The sequence below is a fragment of the Podarcis erhardii genome (genome assembly GCF_964252035.2).
Source record: "Podarcis erhardii genome assembly, chromosome: 12".
Classification (NCBI taxonomy): Eukaryota; Metazoa; Chordata; class Lepidosauria; order Squamata; family Lacertidae; genus Podarcis; species Podarcis erhardii.
The window spans coordinates 31,484,511-31,504,681 of NC_138513.1; the positions used below are offsets into that span (position 1 = coordinate 31,484,511).

Sequence of the window (20,171 nt, forward strand, 5' to 3'; positions counted from 1 at the left end):
CCAATTCAATTTTTTTAGCGTCCTTGTTTTTGTATCCCAAACAGCAACAGCTATGCAGTTCAGAGTTTGCTAATCTAAGGGGGAAACCTAGGGAAAAGGTGAGAGAACTCTTCACTGCAAATGGGCCAAGGAGTGTGTAACATGCTTAATGCCCATGGAAAGGGTAAAAGGTAAAGGTAAAGGACCACTGGACAGTTAAGTCCAGTCAAAGGCAACTACGGGGCGTGGTGCTCATCTCACTTTCAGGCCAAGGGAGCTGGCGTTTGTCCGCAGACAGCTTTCTGTGTTATGTGGCCAGCATGACTAAACCGCTTCTGGCGCAATGGAACACCGTGATGGAAACCAGAGGAAACACTGGTTTACCTTCCTGCTGCAGTGGTACCTATTTATCTACTTGCAATGGTGTGACTTCGAACTGCTAGGTTGGCAGGAGCTGGGACAGAGCAATGGGAGCTCACCCTGTCACAGGGATTTCTGTTCTCATCCTGAAGCAAAGTTCTTAACCCGAGGTACTATTTCTGGGTTAGTGGAGTCTGTAACCTGAAGCCTCTGTAACCCAAAGTACCACTGTAATGGAAGTGAGAGCTTGCTATAGAAATCAAGGGAGAAATGGAACATCTTGTTGTAGCTTGAACTGGGCACCCATTGTACTTACCCAACATCTCCCAACTCTCCCCTTGGAAACCTCTCTCCCACAAAAAAAAGTCCAAAGAAAACTGAGCATGCTCAGTACACACCGAACGCTGACTGACAAATTGTGTGGTGGTGGAGGATGGAAAACCATTGTTCTGTTTTGAGCAATGGACCCGGCATGTTCCAGGTGAGGCTTCAGCGGCACCCTGGACAGCTCCATGCAGGGCTCAGGCGGAAGACTATGTAACAGCAGAGCTTGGACATTGTTTCAGTGGTGGCAGTGTTCTCCACACTTTTGATTCAGCTAAAGTAAGCAAACCAAGCAATTATATTTCCCGAGTGCTGAATTAGCAATACCTTACTTGTAGTCTAATTGCTAGCCTCCTTTTCATGGTGTGTGAGGTTTTTTATTAAAGTGTTTTGTAGCATATATTTCAGGACGTCACATTTTAAATGAGCCAAGATAAAATAAGACAATGAGAAAAGTCAACAGAATGTCCCATCGGTTGCTTTCTAGCTTAGCCACTTAGAATATGCTTCACAGAAGAGGGAGGAAGCTCATTCTTGGAGTGCAGGAATAGCTAACATAGTGTTCTCCAGATGTTGTCCAACTACAACTCCCACCAACCCTTGCCAGCATGGTGGCCAAGGATGATAGGAGTCAAGGATAACAGGCAATTGCCTACCTTTGTATTAAGGCATAGGAATATGGAGGGTCAGTTATTTGTTCTCAAAGCTTTTCGTCATCTCACAGCTTACATTAATGCTCGTGTATGGGCTATGATAAAGTGGGCACAGGACACTGGGCATAATATTATGTTTGAGGACTGGGAAAGATTGTGGACTACTGGGTTGAATTTTACTGCATGCAATGCTTTGAAAGAAAATGTAATGAAAATGATATATAGATGGTACATGACCCCAGTCAAACTTGCAAAAATATACCACTTGTCTGATAACAAATGTTGGAAATGTAAGGAAAATGAAGGAACGTTCTTTCACCTCTGGTGGACTTGTCCTAGAGTGAAGGCCTTCTGGGAAATGATATATAATGAGCTGAAAAAGGTATTTAAGTATACCTTCCCTAAGAAACCAGAGGCCTTCCTTTTGGGTATTGTCGGCCAAGGGGTGTTAAAGAAGGATCGGACATTTTTTATGTATGCAACAACAGCAGCAAGGATACTCATCGCTAAGCATTGGAAAACCCAAGATTTACCCACACTGGAAGAATGGTAGATGCAACTGATAGACTACATGGAACTGGCTGAGATGACTGGCAGAATCCAAGACCTGGGAGAGGAGACGGTAGAAGAAGACTGGAAAAAATTCAAGATTTATTTGCAAAAATATTGTAAACTGTATGAATGTTAAGCAGGATGCTTGATCATAAACAATTTGGCACCATCAAAACAGACGAAGTGAATTATGAAGATAAGGCAAATTTAAAGAAAAACAAATTTTTAGATAATAATTAGGCTAAGTTTAATTTTTTAAGAAGTGAAATAAATGTATCTAAAATTTGAGATATAACATTGAAAATTAGATAGTAAGGATGGAGATAAGGTGATAAATTGCTGGTTTAATTTTTACAATTTGGAACGCAGGAGCGGGAGATGTGAGGAAGTCCAAAGGAGATAAGAAAATATGTTATGATATGTAATATTTTTGTTTGTTTATTTATATTGTAATTAAAAAACCCTTAATAAAATATTATAAAAAAATAATAATACATTAATGCTCGTGTATGTTGCTCTAAGTCTACACATCCCATAGTTCATGGTGCCAGAGATGTCCCTACTTTTCTAAAACTTCCACACTGATCTACCAACACACTGATCTTCTCCCACAGTACAGCCCTTTAACAAAACTGAGGCACTTCTGCAATCAATTAGATGCAGATTTTTTTAAAGGAAAACAAAATGCATTGTTTCCACATGAGACTTAAGAGGACACTATAATCTCCATAAAAAAATCCCTTAATGCATCTTGCCCATGGCCAAGATCTTAATATATGTTATTTCCAGATAGCTGAGGCCACAAATGTCATGTTATTTAGTTATTTAGAAAAGTCATGTTTCTTATCTGTAGCATGACCTTTGTGATAATTTTCTTAATTTTGTTTTTTACTATCCTAAACCATGGTATTGTTCAGGTTATAGGAAGAAAACAATTAATTATGGGAATGATTGCTGTGGCCAGCAATTATCAGGACATTATTAAAGGCCCAGTATCAGAGAAATGTTTCAATGGTACTTAACCAGCCTATACTGGACAGTCTGTCCAGTCAAAGCAGGTTTTTAAAAATAGGGGAAGACAGCAGGGGAAAAGACTAGATTGCAATGGTATGGCAATGACTTCATCCAGACTCTCCAACTAGTGAATGAATGGCATTAATTCTAGAGAAAATGGCTAGAATGTAAACAACCTCTGTCTCTGGACTTTTTACATGATCAATCGTGCAGTGGTGAGATAGATATTCTGCAAGGAGAAACAGACTCCTGTATCTCAAGGCAAGATTCTTACTGACTGAGATTCTTATCCGTACTTCTCTATAGATAAGAGCCACCAGAATGGACTGTGATCTACACTTGTCAAAATATTAAAAAACAAGGAATCAACAGCAGCAGCAGCAGCAAGTTTTCCATTTTTCACATCAAACAGAAGTGGGTGCAGATTTGAGACAGGGAAGCATTGTGGCTATTTGCTACTGTGTTGGAATATGGAAGAAAATTTAGAAAATTCATAACCCACCTGTTAATCCAATGATCCTCAAAATGGCTTGTGACAGACTGTAGTAACATAAAGCAACCCTCCCTCTCCCAACTCAGCAGCCTTAGAAAAACTTCCCTACAGTTTCTCCTTCTCAGGCCAATGGATGGGTCCAGGTTTATTTTCCTCTTGTCATGAGGATGCAACATCACAGTGACCATTAGTCCTCTGACTAATGTACAGCAGCCAGTGTACTGTAGGCAGTTTTATAAATACAGTGGTACCTCGGTTTTCGAATGTAATCCCTTCTGGAAAACTGTTCGAGTTTTCCAAGGCGCAAAAGGGCAGTCTGCAAATTCAAATCAGAAAAGTGAGAAACACGCAGCGGAAGATGTTCGACTTCTGAGGCATGTTCGAAAATGGAAGCATTTACTTCCGGGTTTGCAGCATTCGAGTTCCAAAACGTTCGGGAACCGAGGTACCACTGTACAAACTTAATTCGTTCCGGAGGTCTGTTCTTAACCTGCAACCATTCTTAACCTGAGGTACCACTTTAGCTAATGTAGAGCCTCCTGCTGCCACCGCACGATTTCTGTTTTCATCCTGAGGTAAAGTTCTTAACCCGAGGTACTACTTCCAGCTGTGTGGAGTCTGTAACCCGAAGTGTTTGTAACCCGAGGTGTTTGTAACCCGAGGTACCACTGTAATAAAAAGCAACAAAAGCAACACTAATGCTATGTTGGGAACGAACCTGGGTTTGCTGCGGTTTACAATCACAGGGATGCAACTATTATTTAATATCTATTGTGGTTTTCAGAGTCAAGGATCAAGTAGAAAGAAAGTAAGACAGGAATTCCCATGTCTGGGGCTTCCCAGAAACCTTGCCAGCTTAGTAAGTGCATGCTCAGCAGTTAGTAGATACAGGACATGATGCCACTAAGCATGTTTCAAAATATGGCAGCTAAATGTCAGAGCTGCATACGGGGGAGTTCACACAACTGCAAACTTCTAGATCACATAATCGTGTGAATAATAATTAAAAAACCCTTTGTCTTTTGCAAGTGGTTGCACCCGTTATTCTTTATCTGTTTCATGTTTCGTCTGAAAATAAGAAAAAGAGCTCCTATATATAACAATATCAAAATGTAATTTCATTTTATGGTCTTTATAAATAATGTTCCTTAAATCCTAGCCTAGATTAACAAACAAGGTTGTCGGGGTTGGGGGTTTTTTCGTGGGGGGGGGGAGAATTGCAATAATGAAATACTATACTTATGCTGCAAACAGCTGTTAATCTACATTTCTGAAACATCATTCTTCCCCCATAGAAGAGTCAGTCAGAAAAACAAAACCGATATAAAAAGGATATCATAAAATTCAAACATACCTGATTCCAAGATTCATGGCCTCAGCAGTTCCAATCATACTAATGGCTAATAACATGTTGTTGCAGATTTTTGCAGCCTGAAAAGAAATTCAACACCCCATGAATTTCTGTTATCCAGATAACTATCCAACAGAAACTCAAATTCTAATATGAATGCATTTGCTCTACAGCCAGTCCCTAGAACAGACAGCAACACGTTTTCGGGGGCAATGATATCAAAAGCTGCAAAACAATTTTTGGAACACTTGCACAGTAATTTGATTTGGTATGCCTTAGACATTAACAGTCATCTGCATTTGCACTTTTAAAAGAACTGTATAAATATTTGTTCTTACTGACAATTTGTTGATGCCACTGTCTAATAACCAACCAGAAAAGTAGAGTTAGCAAACTGCAACAAATAAGTGCTTATAGGTTTGGATTGTGTAAGCAGAAATCCGCCATAGAATGGACTGAAAAGATGGTAGGTATGTATTCTGTTTTACGCGCCACCTATCACGATATGTTCTTTGTAGGCTTCTTATGTTTACTTCTCACTTTGTTAACTGAATAATAAACAAGAATAAGAATATTTGTACCCCACCCATCTGACTGGGTTGCCCCAGCCACTCTGGGCGGCTTCCAGCATTTACAAAAACGTAATAAAACATTAAACATTTAAAATGTTCCTATATAGGGGCTGCCTCCGGACAACTTCTAAAGGTTGTATAGTTATGATCTCCGCAGGCAGCTGGATCGAGGCGGGTCAGGGCTGCTGATTCTTCTAGGTCTGTCAGCAGCTTTCGACATGGTCGATCACGAACTCCTGGACCACCGCCTTGCCGACGTGGGGATCCAGGGCATAGTCCTTCAACGGCTGCGCTCGTTTCTCTCTGGTCGGGGACAGAGGGTGGCACTTGGGGGAGAATTGTCATCGCGCCACTCCTTGGTGTGTGGAGTACCTCAGGGTGCGATACTCTCCCCGATGCTTTTCAACATCTTTAGGCGCCCCCTCGCCCAGCTTGTCCGGAGTTTTGGGCTGGGTTGCCATCAGTATGCTGATGACACCCAACTCTATCTGCTGATGGATGGCCATCCTGACTCGGCCCCAGACACACTGACCAGATGTTTGGAAGCTGTGGCTGGATGGTTACGTGGGAGCCGGTTGAAGCTAAATCCTTCGAAGACAGAGGTCCTGTGGCTGGGACGGGACAATAATGGGAGCCGGTTGAAGCTAAATCCTTCGAAGACAGAGGTCCTGTGGCTGGGACGGGACAATAATGGGATTGGGGGGGCAACTCCCAACTCTTGCGGGGGCGCAATTAGTGCCAGCACCGTCCGTTAAGAGTTTGGGTGTAATCTTCGACACCTCCCTTTCCATGGAGGCGCAGATTGCAGCTATAACAAAGGCGGCATTTTTCCATCTCCGCCAAGCTAAGGAGTTGGCTCCTTACCTCTCTCGCCCTGACCTAGCCACTGTGATCCACGCGATGGTCACCTCCAGACTGGATTATTGTAACTCGCTCTACATGGGGCTGCCCTTGAGACTGATCCAGAAACTCCAGCGGGTACAGAATGCTGCAGCGAGACTCCTTACGGGATCTTCGCTGCGAGATCACATTCACCCGGTGCTATACCAGCTGCACTGGCTCCCGGTGCAGTACAGGATCAGGTTTAAGGTGCTAGTTTTAACCTTTAAAGCCCTATACGGCCTAGGACCCTCGTACCTACGGGACCGCCTCTCCTGGTATGTCCCACAGAGAAACTTGCGGTCTTCAAATAAAAACATCTTGAAGGTCCCAGGCCACAGAGAGGTTAGGCTGGCCTCAACTAGAGCCAGGGCTTTTTCAGCTGTGGCTCCGATCTGGTGGAACACTCTGTCACAAGAGACTAGGGCCCTGCGGGACTTGACATCTTTCCGCAGGGCCTGCAAAACAGAGCTGTTCCACCAGGCCTTTGGCCAGGGCACAGCCTGACTCCCTCCCTCAGCAATCTTCGTAGAGCTCTGGCCCAATGGTTGCCAGTGGCTTGATTTGAATTAATTTTATAATGAATGATTTTAGAGTGTTGTGTTGTGTTGTACTTTTGTACTGTTTTATTGTTGTTAGCCGCCCTGAGCCCGGCTTCGGCTGGGGAGGGCGGGATATAAATAAAAATTTATTATTATTATTATTATTTATCTTGGTTTATCTTCCACTGTAAACCAATGCATGCATCCCAGGACTTAGACCTTTGCTTATTCTGTGATATACAAATTGATCTAAGAAGCATCTTCATCCTTAATTGGTTTTCTTAAAGTCTTCTATACCATTTCCCAGTTAAATGTTGATACAGAGCAGGCTTCCTCAAACTCAGCCCTCCAGATGTTTTGAGACTTCAGTTCCCACCATCCCTGACCAGTGGTCCTGCTAGCTAGGGATTATGGGAGTTGTAGGCCAAAAACATCTGGAGGGCCGAGTTTGAGGAAGCCTGATATGGAGAATAAGGTCAAACAAACCATAAAACCCTACCCCCCCCAAAAAAAAATCACAAACATGACAGGATCAAAAGACAATATGACAACTTTGTAACCAAGGACACATTGAAATAATAACAACAACAACTTATAGCCCGCCCATCTGGTTGAGTTTCCCCAGCCACCCTGTAAGGCTCCCAACAGAATATTAAACAGAATAAAACACCAAACATTAAAAACTTCCCCAAACAAGGAAAAAGAGAGTCTAAGCCTGTCTGTGGAAAGATGGCAAGAAATGTCTAGGATTTTTTTCAGTCTGTACCTGTCCAGTTCCAACTTCTCCACAGTAGACCACATTGGAACCCATACATGTAAGCAGCTCCTTTGCAGCATCAAACTCTTGCTCTACTCCTCCAACCATGAACGTAAGGTTTCCTGCTCGGGCAGCTCCAACACCTAAAGTTCAAAACAGCAACACATAATGGAGTTTAGCTTCTTTTCAGGTCTCTCTATTCGCAGCTATGATGCAAGAACGTGAAGACACAGAAGTGATGCCATGGAGTTCAATGCAACAAGTACAAAGGCACTGATTTGATTTATTGTATTTCTATGTCGCTTTTCATTCAAAGGAACCTCAAAACCGCTTACAAACCATTTTAAAAAATAGAATATCACAAATGCAGCATAAATCGTATAAAATAATTAACAAACCACCAATAAAATAATTACAATTTATTAAGAAAACAGCAGTTGAAAAATAAACTAAACATCACAATTGCAGCAAAAGTCATATTATAGGATTAACAAATCCATATGGCATTTATAATCTATAAAGCAATATTAAGAACATTAACAAAATGGCAACAAAAAATAAGCTAAGCACTGCTAAGTTTATACACACACTCTCCAAGCCTCAGTGTCTCTATTCAGTTCATTAAAATACACATAAAGTACACATAACGCCCATTGTTAAGCCAGCTTGGCCAGATGTTGCATTGACTGGAGTCCTCAGGTAAAGGTAAAGGTAAAGGATCCCTGGATGGTTAAGTCCAGTCAAAGGCAACTATGGGGTTGTTGTGCTCAACTCCTTTTCAGGCCAAGGGAGCCAGCGTTTACTCAACAGTTTTCCGGATCATGTGACCAGCATGACTAAACCACTTCTGGCACAATGGAACACTGTGATGGAAACCAGAGCTCATGGAAACGCCATTTACCTTCCCACCGCAGCGGTGCCTATTTATCTACTTGCACTGGTGTGCTTTCAAACTGCTACGTTGGGAGGAGCTGGGACAGAGCAACAGGAGCTCACTCTGTTAAGGGGATTCAAACCGCCGACCTTCTGATCAGCAAGCCCAAGAGGCTCAGTGGTTTGGACCGCAGTGCCACCAGGGTCCTCAGGTAGAAGGCTCTTGGGCCTACCACCAATGGCACCACTGATGAGGAACTTGTCCATGCTACTCTCAATAAACAGGAGGTCCAGTTCCACTTGAGGAAGTCCAAGACAAGCCTGTCCCTCTGGAGTGGCAAGTTGCGACTGCACTCAGTGTTGAGGCCAACTAGCAGGTCCAACATTGCCTCCACATTCGGGGGCCTCTCACTGCACCACAGCCTACCACCAGCAGCTGATCCAGCTTCTTCAGCCACACCTTGGCATATTGATATATCCACACAGCCAATGTCAGCCTTTCCAAATTACTATTTGGAAGAGTTTCATCACACGTCTCTTTTTTTCTTTTTTCTTTGTCCTTGCTACTAATCCCCTGGCCTGATCTCCAGTGAATTTAAGTCTAGATTTGCTGACAAAAATACAGCACTGTCCATCACAGGTCAAGCTTTCTAATCAGGTTAACAGATTGCTAAATAGCTCCAGAAAATCATTGTTAAGCGTAAACGGAATACCAACAATAATTTTCAGCTGGTTAATCTTGGCCAGTCACTCTTTCTCTTGCCCAAATATTTGGGGAAAGTATAGTGACCTAGTTAGGGAAAGAAGATAAGTCCTGGTGTCTGCCTTTGGAAACCTGGCATAGAGTCACGTTCCTCCATGGACTGTGGCAGTTTGGATTATTGCAAAGTACTTGATGTAGGACTCACTTGGAAGCACCAGCTGCTACAGAATGTTCAAGCCCAGCATATCATTCCTGTTTTGGCATTGCTGTACAGACTGCCTATTAGTGCTGAGGCCCTATTCTAAGGGCTTTTCCATTACCTTTCCATTCATTTTATTTCATTTCATAAAATTCATACACCACTTGATAGTAAAAAAATAACAACAACACGACCTCAAAGTGGTTTTAAAATCAACAAAAATACATAACAAAATGAGGTTCTGCACCCCTAACAAAAGACCTGCCCCATGGTGCTGGAGGAGACTCTTGAGAGTCCCATGGACTGCAAGAAGATCAAACCTCTCCATTCTGAAGGAAATCAGCCCTGAGTGTTCACTGGAAGGACAGATCGTGAAGCTGAGGCTCCAATACTTTGGCCACCTCATGAGAAGAGAAGACTCCCTGGAAAAGACCCTGATGTTGGGAAAGATTGAGGGCACAAGGAGAAGGGGGCGGCAGAGGACGAGATGGTTGGACGAGTGTTCTTGAAGCTACTAACATGAGTCTGACCAAACTGTGGGAGGCAGTGGAAGACAGAAGTGCCTGGTGTGCTCTGGTCCATGGGGTCACGAAGAGTCGGACACGACTAAACAACAACAAAACTGATTATTTAGAGAGACAGGAGAATTCTCCAAGGCTACTTTTCAAGAATTAGCCAGGGAATTTTCTCAGTTCGGGGGGCGGGGGTGGGGAATAAATTGGATCCAGACTGTTTGTTGACCTTGTGTCCTTTTGGGACTCAGTGGTCCAAGTTAGTCATGACTTAGTTTCTGTTGAAATGAGTGGGACTTAAGTTCAGCACAGTTTGTCTGCCTCCAACCTAATAATAAGGGAATAAATTAAATAATTAAATCTAGAAAAGCTTAGAAAGATTTCCTAAGCTATTCTGAAGGTTCAGAAGAATTCTGCACCCCCTAATACTTTGCCATCTTCCTTTTAACTCAAAGAACATGGTGGTGGCAGCAGCAGCAGCAAGTACAGCTGGGAAGAAGGAAGTAGGAAGGTTTCTCCCCTCCAACCTCCATCCTTCCTTTGCAACCCAAAAAATGATGCCAGTGTTTGAAATCTCACCTCTTTTATTAGCAAGCTTGGTGAGCCCCCAAAGTTTTCCTTTGACTCTGGCTTGGGAGAAATTTGCAGATGTCTCTAATTATGTTTATCTTGAATCTACCTTAGAAGGAGATTATGAATGCATATAGCTCTGCCTTATATCTGATTCCTAGAGAATAGTTAGCAGTTACAATCATGCTTTGGAAATACCTCATTACAAACACACTGCACCAATCACTACAGTTTTGAACATAATTTGTTGTTTGAACAAGATCACCAAGGAAAAGGAGGTCAAAGTTTCAGCCCTCTCCAATTTTACATCCTTGACTTTTTATTAAGGAAATTAAAACTCTTCCTACAGTGCCTCTGGAAGTGCAAGAAAATGGAGGGGTGTTTTTTTTTGCAAATAGGCATTTTAAGGGATTAGCACCCATTGTAGTTTGCTACTATCACCTCGTTGTTTTCGACAATTGTTCTTATGTGACTTTAAAGCCTGGAACATCTCCCCCCTTGAAATTCCTGCTGCATCACAAGAAATATTTTTACCATTTGCTTGAGGAAACCAAACTGTAAAATGAATATTAAAAACAAATAAACACTAAGATATAACATGCTAGTTGCTAAAGTTCAAAGTTAGCGATTTAATTATTTCCTATGTATTTGCAAACTATGATATGCAAACATTAACTTTATTCCATTTACAACTGAACCAAATGTGTGTGAAGAGATATAAATCTTCTTGATTCTAGCACAGGCATACATTTCAGCAGAACAGCACCTTAAAACAGCATTTACGGTTAATTCCACTGAAACCAGTAAATCACTTAATTTACTAAAATGCACTTAAATGTTTTAACCAGTCTACCATCAAATGAGATAAAGAAGAGGACCGAGGGGACCAGGCTGCTATGTGAACTGTCTTTAAAATACAATTGTTTTAATCATTTTCTACAGATGTAGCCTCACAAGGGTCTGCTGTCACAGGGACCATTTACGACTTGTCATGGTGTCTCTATTGTTTACCAGAGACATTCGTGCTAAAAAGGCGACAGCTGGGACAGAAAGCTGCTACTCAACAGAACAATATAATCCCGTGAAAAGTAATCAACAAATTTAAGAGTGTTAATTAACTTTACACTTTATCATGTTCAATTAGTTGCCCTTTCTAGAGAAAAGATTGCCGTGCACAATCGGTTTAGAGCGTGCCATGTTTGATTTGTAAGTGATCACTGTTTCGGTTTTAGAGTCGATGTCAGCTGTTCTCTTGGGTTTTGGTGACACAGATGAATGGCTCTACACATGTTTCAGGGGTGATCTGGTTTAACATAAAGTAGCATAACATAACCTCTTGTTAACATATTGCTGGTTTCACCTAGAAGGGAAAACAGCAGCATATGCACACACGCACACACGCACACACACACACACACACACACACGTATTTCAACAAACAAGCAAGCAAGAGGGCTCTGCAGAAAACAAAATAAAGTTTAATCTTCTTCTGAAACACAGAGACACTGAAATGAACCATTCTTCACCATTATTTCTCAAGGAAAGTCTTTCCTTTTAGGGGCACGTTAGGATCATTTCCTCACAGCAAGATTTCTGGTTCTACTGCATTATGCACACACAAACTCCTACATTTTACCTAGTGTGCATTGCCTTTAATAATGGCAGCTGAAATAAATGTTGTGTAGCTGTTCTTAGTACAGGGACATATCTGAAACTACAATGGGACTTTTACACATTTCTGAGATACATTTATAACAGGGGATTCTGTAAGAAAGTTAGATTCATCTACGATTACGATCTATCTTTATTTCCTTTAGGGCAGGTTTTCTGCTTGCTAATGGGACAAGGCAAAACATGATGAAGTGACAATGTATTCAGAAGTGCGTCTTAATGAACAAATCTGTGTTTCTCAGTCAGCACTGACAAGCAGAGCTCCAGATCAGATTATTTCTTACCTTAGCAATGCAATCAAAACAAAACATAAACAAAAAGCAGGTTTGTCTCAATGCTGTGGGAATGTATCATAAAGAACAGCCACTCATTACTGCAACTCAGTATACTACAATCAGTGGGAAACGTTTAGAAAATAATTACTTTGTTACTGACTGTTTAAGCAAAGAAAAGGAGAGCTAGCTGAACACACAAATTAAAAGATGGCACTGATATATGCAAAACATTCAAATAGCAAGGAATTATAACTGAATCTGATTCCTAAAAAGAAACAAAGTAAGCTTTTAACTGGGAAAGTTAACTCTGAAAGCTAATAATGGACAAAGTTAAATATTAAGGAGGAAATTATAGGGTAGTTTTACAATAGCTAAAATGACAAAAACACAGCAGCAGAAAACACTAGATTTCTGCAGAAGATCTGTAGGGAGAAAAGAAAGCGGTCGATAGATCTTTAAATTGGTAGCAATAGCTGTTCTTCTATCCCGAGATGGCAGCTGCTACATTTGCAGACCTGGTTCATTATTTACCCATAATGACCATCAAGCTGCAGTCAAAGTCGGATCACAACAACTGTCAGCAGCTCTTTTAATTAGCCTTGTTTGAATTCAGATAAATATCACAATGGCCCAACTTCTGCTGAAAGAGCAACAGAATACCGTAAAAGATGAGCTGATCTGACTTTAGAACTACCCATACGGAGAGGAAGTAGAAAGAACTGTGCTATGCAAGCATATTTAAAAATATACTTGTATATTAATAAGGATTTGTGAACATCAGGCTTCCCAGCACCAAAGACTCTCAGTTTCTGAAAAGATTTTTGCATCAGCCTTTTTTTCCACTCTGGGATATATTTTAAAACACAACTTACTGACACTGTTATTGTTTTCATTCATATATATATATATATATACACACACACATTTATACACAAACACACACACACACAGTTCTATTTTCTTTGAAAAAGGCGTATCTTAAAGATCATTCCAGAATTAAAACAGATTAGCCTCTCATCCTATTTATCTCCTTTATTTTGTTTAATCTCGAAGATCATAATCTTCCATTGCATTATCAGATCCCTCTCTTTGTGCTCATGTCACTGGAATAATGATCTTCCTACCCAGTGGGGACACAAATCAAACTGAGAGTGTGTCACCAGAGGGACCTACAAAAAAACCCCCACAAATATTTGCATAATATTATTACATAAGCAGAAGAAGAATTGTACGGTAGAGTTTGTGCACACATATGCTTTCAGGAAATTAGCTCACCTTACAAATATTTCCATTCAGAGCTTGATCATTATAGAGGCAGTATACATCTCTATTACAAATAAGTTGTACTAAAACATTTACTATAGAAGCCGAACATTTTTGTTGTCAGCTACTCTGGCTGTAGCCTGTTAGGGGCCAAACTGTGTGCTGCGAACCATCCATTTCTCAGTGTTAAGGATGCTTTGTAGACACCAAGTTGTTGGGAGCAGAAGTAAACGTAAGTTGCATATGGCCCACAGGTCAATGTTTCATTGCTGAGTCTCTGAAGTAGAGATTCTGAGGTCCACTGCTCTAAATCCAGTTATCATTTCCATGTATTCTGAGACACAAACAATAGACTTTTGACAAGGCTGTGTGGAAAAGAAAAAGATTCCCAAGATGTTGCTTTTGTAGTAGCTGCAAGATGCTCTGTCATCCCTTGTTCAGAGGGATGAGGATGAAGAATCAGAGAAAGAGAGTTCTAGAATATTCCAAAGCTGTACACATTCCACATGAAGGCTTCAGAAACAACGAAGTATACTGCTTAGGGTTGAGGAACACTCCTGCTGCAGTTAGAAGCCTACTAATTATTATTATTTTTTATAGTGATGTGACTCAGCATAGGTTTCATTTACTTTTTGCACTATGGAAAAAATACGGGATAATTATGACACACTTCAAAGAATCGGGGAATTTGCCTTGCAGTCATCCTACATTGTTTCAGTGTGCCCAGAAAAAACAACAACTAAGAAGTAAAACTTGCCATTCAAGGCAGCTCATACAGGAGACTCAAGGAAACTGCCCGACCCGAACAGAACAGAACAATAATGAAAGGATTTATGCTTCAAAAGAAGGTGCTGAGTGGCTATAAGGATTAAAGTGCTTGAACTTGACCATGGGCATGAGTGGGAGAAAACAAACAGTAAAACTGCAGAGGAAGTTAGATATATCCTGAAGACAGAAAACAAGCCTAGTAAATGTAATAAAAAAAAGTTTGGCCAATAGGGACAAAGATGTTTAAAAGTCGTTAATACACACCATGTATGTCTGTAGGCACCAAAGGATTACGAAAAAAAGAATATAAAGTGACAAGTTATTCTAGCATCAGGAAAAACCAATCCAGCAAGATTAAAGATAGCATGATGCAATTTATAAAGCATGATGCTCTATGCTGGTCACTTATAGCAAAGAAATATGACAGCACTTGAAAAGTTACCAGGTAGGGCGAGACAGGCCAAACCTACAGTGGCAGGCAAGTGTGTAAATTACAATGACATAGCAAATGAAAAATCTGCCTGCCTAGCATGAGATGCCTCTCTTAGTGTTTAGATCCTGTCCACTCCCCAATGTCAAAAGTCCCTCTTAAAATATACACCAAAATTGGGATTGGGGCATGATTCCAGAGGCACATGGAAAACTGAACACATCTCCCAAGGTTCTGTTAAAACTATTTCCCACAAATAAAATGGTGGCAAATATTGAGGCTAATGTATTTTTTATAAACATGCACAGTGATCCAGATACCCCCAAGCAATAAATCAACAAGCTGATGCTTTCACAATGTGCATTTCTTTCAGTGGTGCAGCCCCTCTCCCCAACTGTTTTTTAAGGGAAATTGACTGCTTTTAAAGGGCTACCTAGGAAAATTTTAGGAAGCAAGTGTTTATTTTACATCCTGCCCTTCAACAAGTTCCAGAATGGTGCACACGTATCACATTTGTTCAATTGCAATCTCAGGCCACAGGACGGGGGATCAGAAATGTGGCTGCGATATCCGTCCTGGCCTGTAAATTCTCTACACAGTGCAGTAAACTCAGAAGGGAGCATGGATTCTTCACATGTCAGGTAGGGAAGACAACACTCACTTGTACCCTGTGATTCCTCTGGCATACACAGAGATCTCAAGCCATCAGTCAGGTTGTTACTTTTTGTAGCCAACATCCACCACAACAGAAATCACATAAACGCAAAAGACAATCCAAGAGCAAGTTAAAACATATCAACACAAAAATGTGATGGGAGCAATCACTCCCAGTTTGCACCAGGCATTGGAAACATTCCAACCATCTCCAAGGCTTGTCACAAAATGAGAAAACCACTTTGGTTCATGGCTCCCACAGGTTCCTACCCCCCCAATACTTTCTATGTGTAGTATCAGAGCAGAGGGATTGAGGGAAAGATTGGGGGGACAACCAGAAATGATATCTGGCTACTAAATCAAGACTCTTAATATGACGACTTGTACACATATACTCTAGATTGCTGGTCATTTGTCAGTTTTCCACACATGCAGTATTTTTTAAATATGTGTGAGGTTGTAAAAAAAAAAAGGTGTGGATTTCAGAGCAAAGGAAGCTTGTATACATGAATGCTTCACAGTTTTGCTTTTTAGATATTATTTGGGTACTTTTACAAATCACATTTGGGAAAACAGCAAAATGGCACCCTTCAATTTGCAGAACAGAACAATCAATTCACAGTTGGCCAGGTGACCTGGCAGTTATGAATCAATGTCATTAACTTGATCGTTTTATTGACAGATACAATGTTGTATCCATAACAATTGATCTGGTATACCTGTTTCGCTCAACCAAGTCATCACAGGGCGAACAGAGTTGTGAGAACCGGTCCTTTGCAAGAGTCTGTGGCAAAACCCCAGAATCTTCTACTCTGAGCCTAACACTAAGACTCCAGCTACTTAAGACATCTCACAAAACCTAAACTGGCCAGAACAGCCCCATGTTTAGGGAAATGGGATAAGAGACTTTTGTCTAAACTGTGCAACTTTTACTATCAGTATAACTATGGAAGATTCCTCTCTGTTTAGTCAAACAACATCCAGTCCCAAACTGAAGGGCAGTCAATAAAATCTGTAAGCAGATTTTTAAAAACTCATGTTGTTGTTTTTAATAAATATATATATGTTGCTTTTCAGCCCTGAAAAGTTATCCATGAGGAATATTAGATTTTAAAAATTAAACTAGGCTATCATCTCAAGTGATGTCCATTTAATGACAGTAAACAGCTCCTTTCCTTTGATTACACATAAACTGATCAGTTACCATCATGATAACCATTTTAATGCAATGCTTAATATTCCTACATTTTAACATGCAAAACAGAATGCCTGGTCATAATATAACTCAGACGTTGCTTTAGAAATCAATGCACTTGTTCAAAGATATTGAAATGGTAACTTATTTTGCTATCTAACTCCTAATTAGAGAACTGATTTGATAAAATAAAGGTATGGATTTATTATTATTATTATTTTTGAAAAATCCAAACATGACAGCATTCTACCTAATAAAGCTACAGTAAAGTCTTTTGAAACTTGTATGGAATATTTTGTTTCTGTCCCTTTTCTACAGCTGTAAGGACATGTAATAAAGGATTTTCCAATATGTATCTAAAAGCAAATCTGTATGCTGTGTTTTATATTGTACTCCAACATGCTGTCAGTTTAATGTTTGTGACACGCAGGTTTTCCTCCAGCCAAGGTGATAAAAAGGAAGCTAAATGGGAATATTAGAAAGTCTCTTTTTTCTAATGTTTTGCTGCAATTATTTAGTTAAGGGTTTATTTTTGTAGCTGGCAAAGGGCTCGCACTTGCTCTGCACCAGAATTGAAAAAGGAGGTCATGCTTCGCCAAAGAGGTCAAAAGAGGACACACACTTATCTGCTAATATATATGGTATAGATGTACACTTAGAAACTATTATTATAATTTAAGATGAAATGCCACGGTAGGAAGGTTTGTGACAAGGTGACCTGTGCACCTGCTCAGTCTGCTGTCCAGGTACTAGCTGTTGACAGCCAACTTCAAGGCCCCAACTCTCACTTCTTATGGCTCTTGATGATGATGATGATGATTAATAATAATAATAATAATAATAATAATAATAATAATTTTATTATTTGCACCTCAGCCATCTGACTGGGTTGCCCAAACCACTCTGGATGGCTACCGGCATATACAAAAACATAATAAAGCATTAAATATTAAAACTTCCCTATACAGGGCTGCCTTCAGATGTATCCTAAAGGTTATAAAGTTACTCATCTCCCTGACATCTGATGGGAAGGCGTTCCACAGGAATTGGCTTGCCACATGTCGGGGGGGGGGAGGATTTTGCCAAACTGGCAAAATATCAGGGAAAACCTGGATGTATGGCAATATGATACATAGCTTTGGGGGGAGGTTTACCCAAAAAAGCTCAACAATTATGGGGTCTTCCTGAAAAAAGTTCAATAACTCTGCGGCTGTCCGGAATTTTCCTTTTTGAAATATGGCATACCTACACAGGAAGGGTGCCAGTACCAAGAAGGCCCTCTGCCTAGTTCCCTGTAATTTCACTTATCACAGCGAGGGAACTGCCAGAAGGCCCTCGGAGCTGGACCTCAGTTGAACGATGGAAGTGGAGATGTTCCTTCAGGTATCCTGGGCTGAGGCTGTTTAGGGCTTTACAGGTCAGCACCAACACTTTGAATTGTGCTTGGAAATGTACTGGGAGCCAATGTAGGTCTTTCAGGACAGGTGTTACATGGTGCTATGTTTAAACCACACTGAAACCAAACAGACATCTCCTTCAAATTGAGAATTATACTCTGTAAAGCAGAACACACAGTTACCTTACTCTGCGCTTATTTTAAAAACGTTCTCCGACATGTGAGAACGCCTTGTGAGGTTTTGCCTAAAAAGGCTAATTGCAAAGAAATCCAAAGTGAAACAATTAATTCACATAGTTGCACATTACTTAAATATTTACTTATAGCAAGATCCAAAATTGCAACAGCAGACACAATCAGATTCCCATTCCTGTCCTGCCCCTACACTCCCTCAATCCTCCACAGCAATTTTTTTGGGGTGGGTGAAATCTGTAGGTTGGAGGGAAGGAATGGCAAATCCCATTTGCAAAGGCAAAAGTCTGTTGGATTTCACCCTTAATTACTTATACATACTCCTTGAACACCTATTCTCATGTAGCATCTTTTCTCTAGTTATTTTGGTCAGTCTACTATTGTGGTCATAGTATTAACTCATAGTATAACTCAGTATTTGAAATCAAACACATCTGATCCTCTGTATTTTTTTATTTGAACATTCTCCATTACACAGAAATCAGAATGTACCTTTTATGTAAAATGCCTTTTGGTGGTAGTATGCATTTTATTTTGCTGTGAGTAGCATCAAGAGGGTAACAAAGTTAATTATTTCCCATAATAAGTAATTATGATTAGATAAGAGAGTCTTTGGTAATGACCTGTTCTTATGATGGAAGACCTGCATCTCAAGAAATATAATAATACATGAGCATAACTGTGTATGCAAAGTACATAGAACTACTGCCTCAGTTAACTTGTCAGTGAATGATTAAATAGGAATTCATAATTAGAAAAGTCCACAGTGTAATTTATTAGCTTTCCTGACAGTTCTGGTTCATTAAAGGTTGATTACCAAAGACTGACCTCTAGTGGCATAGGAGTCACTCCTACTAGCTTGCTTTTCTTTACAGACAGACAGCATGGAGCTGCCTAGGTTTTAACCTCAGAGTCAGTCAACATTAAGAGTTAAATTTGTATTTTTCTGCCAACCACTGAGGTCAGTTCCTGATTTCTACATCACAACCACACAAAGTGTCAAGTGCAACTCAGAAATACAAGTGAACATAAAATAGCACATTGACTAAGTTAGAATTGCACAATTCCACCTGAGACTAAAAATACACCGTAATGTTTTACACAAAAAGTTCTCTATCTGATTTGTGGTTTAAGCTACTTTGGTAGTTTAGCTACAAAGCTTCTTTTACTTGCAGAATTTAAACTGCAATCCAGTATCCACTTCCCTGCAAGTAAGCCCCATTGAATTCAGTGGCCTTACTGATTCACTTCTGCAAAACATACATATATGAGATTGCACTTTTAAAGGGCCAAGGGATTCCTGTGTGTATTTTAAAACAGCAAGCTACATTTCAAAATCTAGTTTATAAAAATATCAAGACCCCACTTTGCATTTTCAGATTATATTTCCCCATTGTTTTCAACACAAGCGTGAAGCCAACTGAGAAGTTTGCACTTCACTTTTCTTTACAGAAAAATCTAAGTGATATGTAGAAAATCCAAATCCAAATAAAAAAGTAAAACGTTATCATAAAAACAGAGATAAAAGCAGGTTCTTGAACTAAGGGCATTCCTACCATTCCTTTATCAGCAAATATATTTATATTCTACTAGAACCAAGGAACACTTAAGGGTAGAGCTAAAAGAGACTTATCCACTTTGCATGCGAGCAAAGCGACATGTAAAAGTTCCAGTTGTTTGTGGTGATGATTTAATATGCTGACTGAATAATGAGCTGTGCTTTCCGCAGCAAGTGAATCACCATTTAATGCTATTATCATCAGTTCATGACCCACCAGCACGAAATGTCAGCCTGATTAATCTCATCTCAGTGAAGCTGACCTCAGAGAAGGAAAGCAACCCGGCTGTCCGAATACTGCTGCTAATGGTTGCTTGGCCTTAATTTTTGCCTGCGTCTCTTACACATCTAAAAACCAATGAAGTAGCTATCAAAAAACAAATCAAAACATGCAAAAGGGAATTTTTGGAAATCTATTGCTTTAGTTTCAGTGTTT

At 40.3% G+C, this 20,171-nt stretch overlaps 1 protein-coding gene across 1 annotated transcript in view; it reads right to left on the reverse strand.

Annotated features, from left to right (window-relative positions):
• Positions 1-20,171, reverse strand: part of HIBADH (3-hydroxyisobutyrate dehydrogenase) — a 74,590-nt gene that overhangs the window by 16,114 nt on the left and 38,305 nt on the right. The window contains exons 5-6 of the mRNA XM_081833856.1: positions 7,486-7,619; positions 4,730-4,806 (exon numbers count right to left, since the gene is read on the reverse strand). Coding sequence (XP_081689982.1) covers positions 4,730-4,806; positions 7,486-7,619 — 211 coding nt within the window. The remainder of the gene's footprint in view (positions 1-4,729; positions 4,807-7,485; positions 7,620-20,171) is intronic.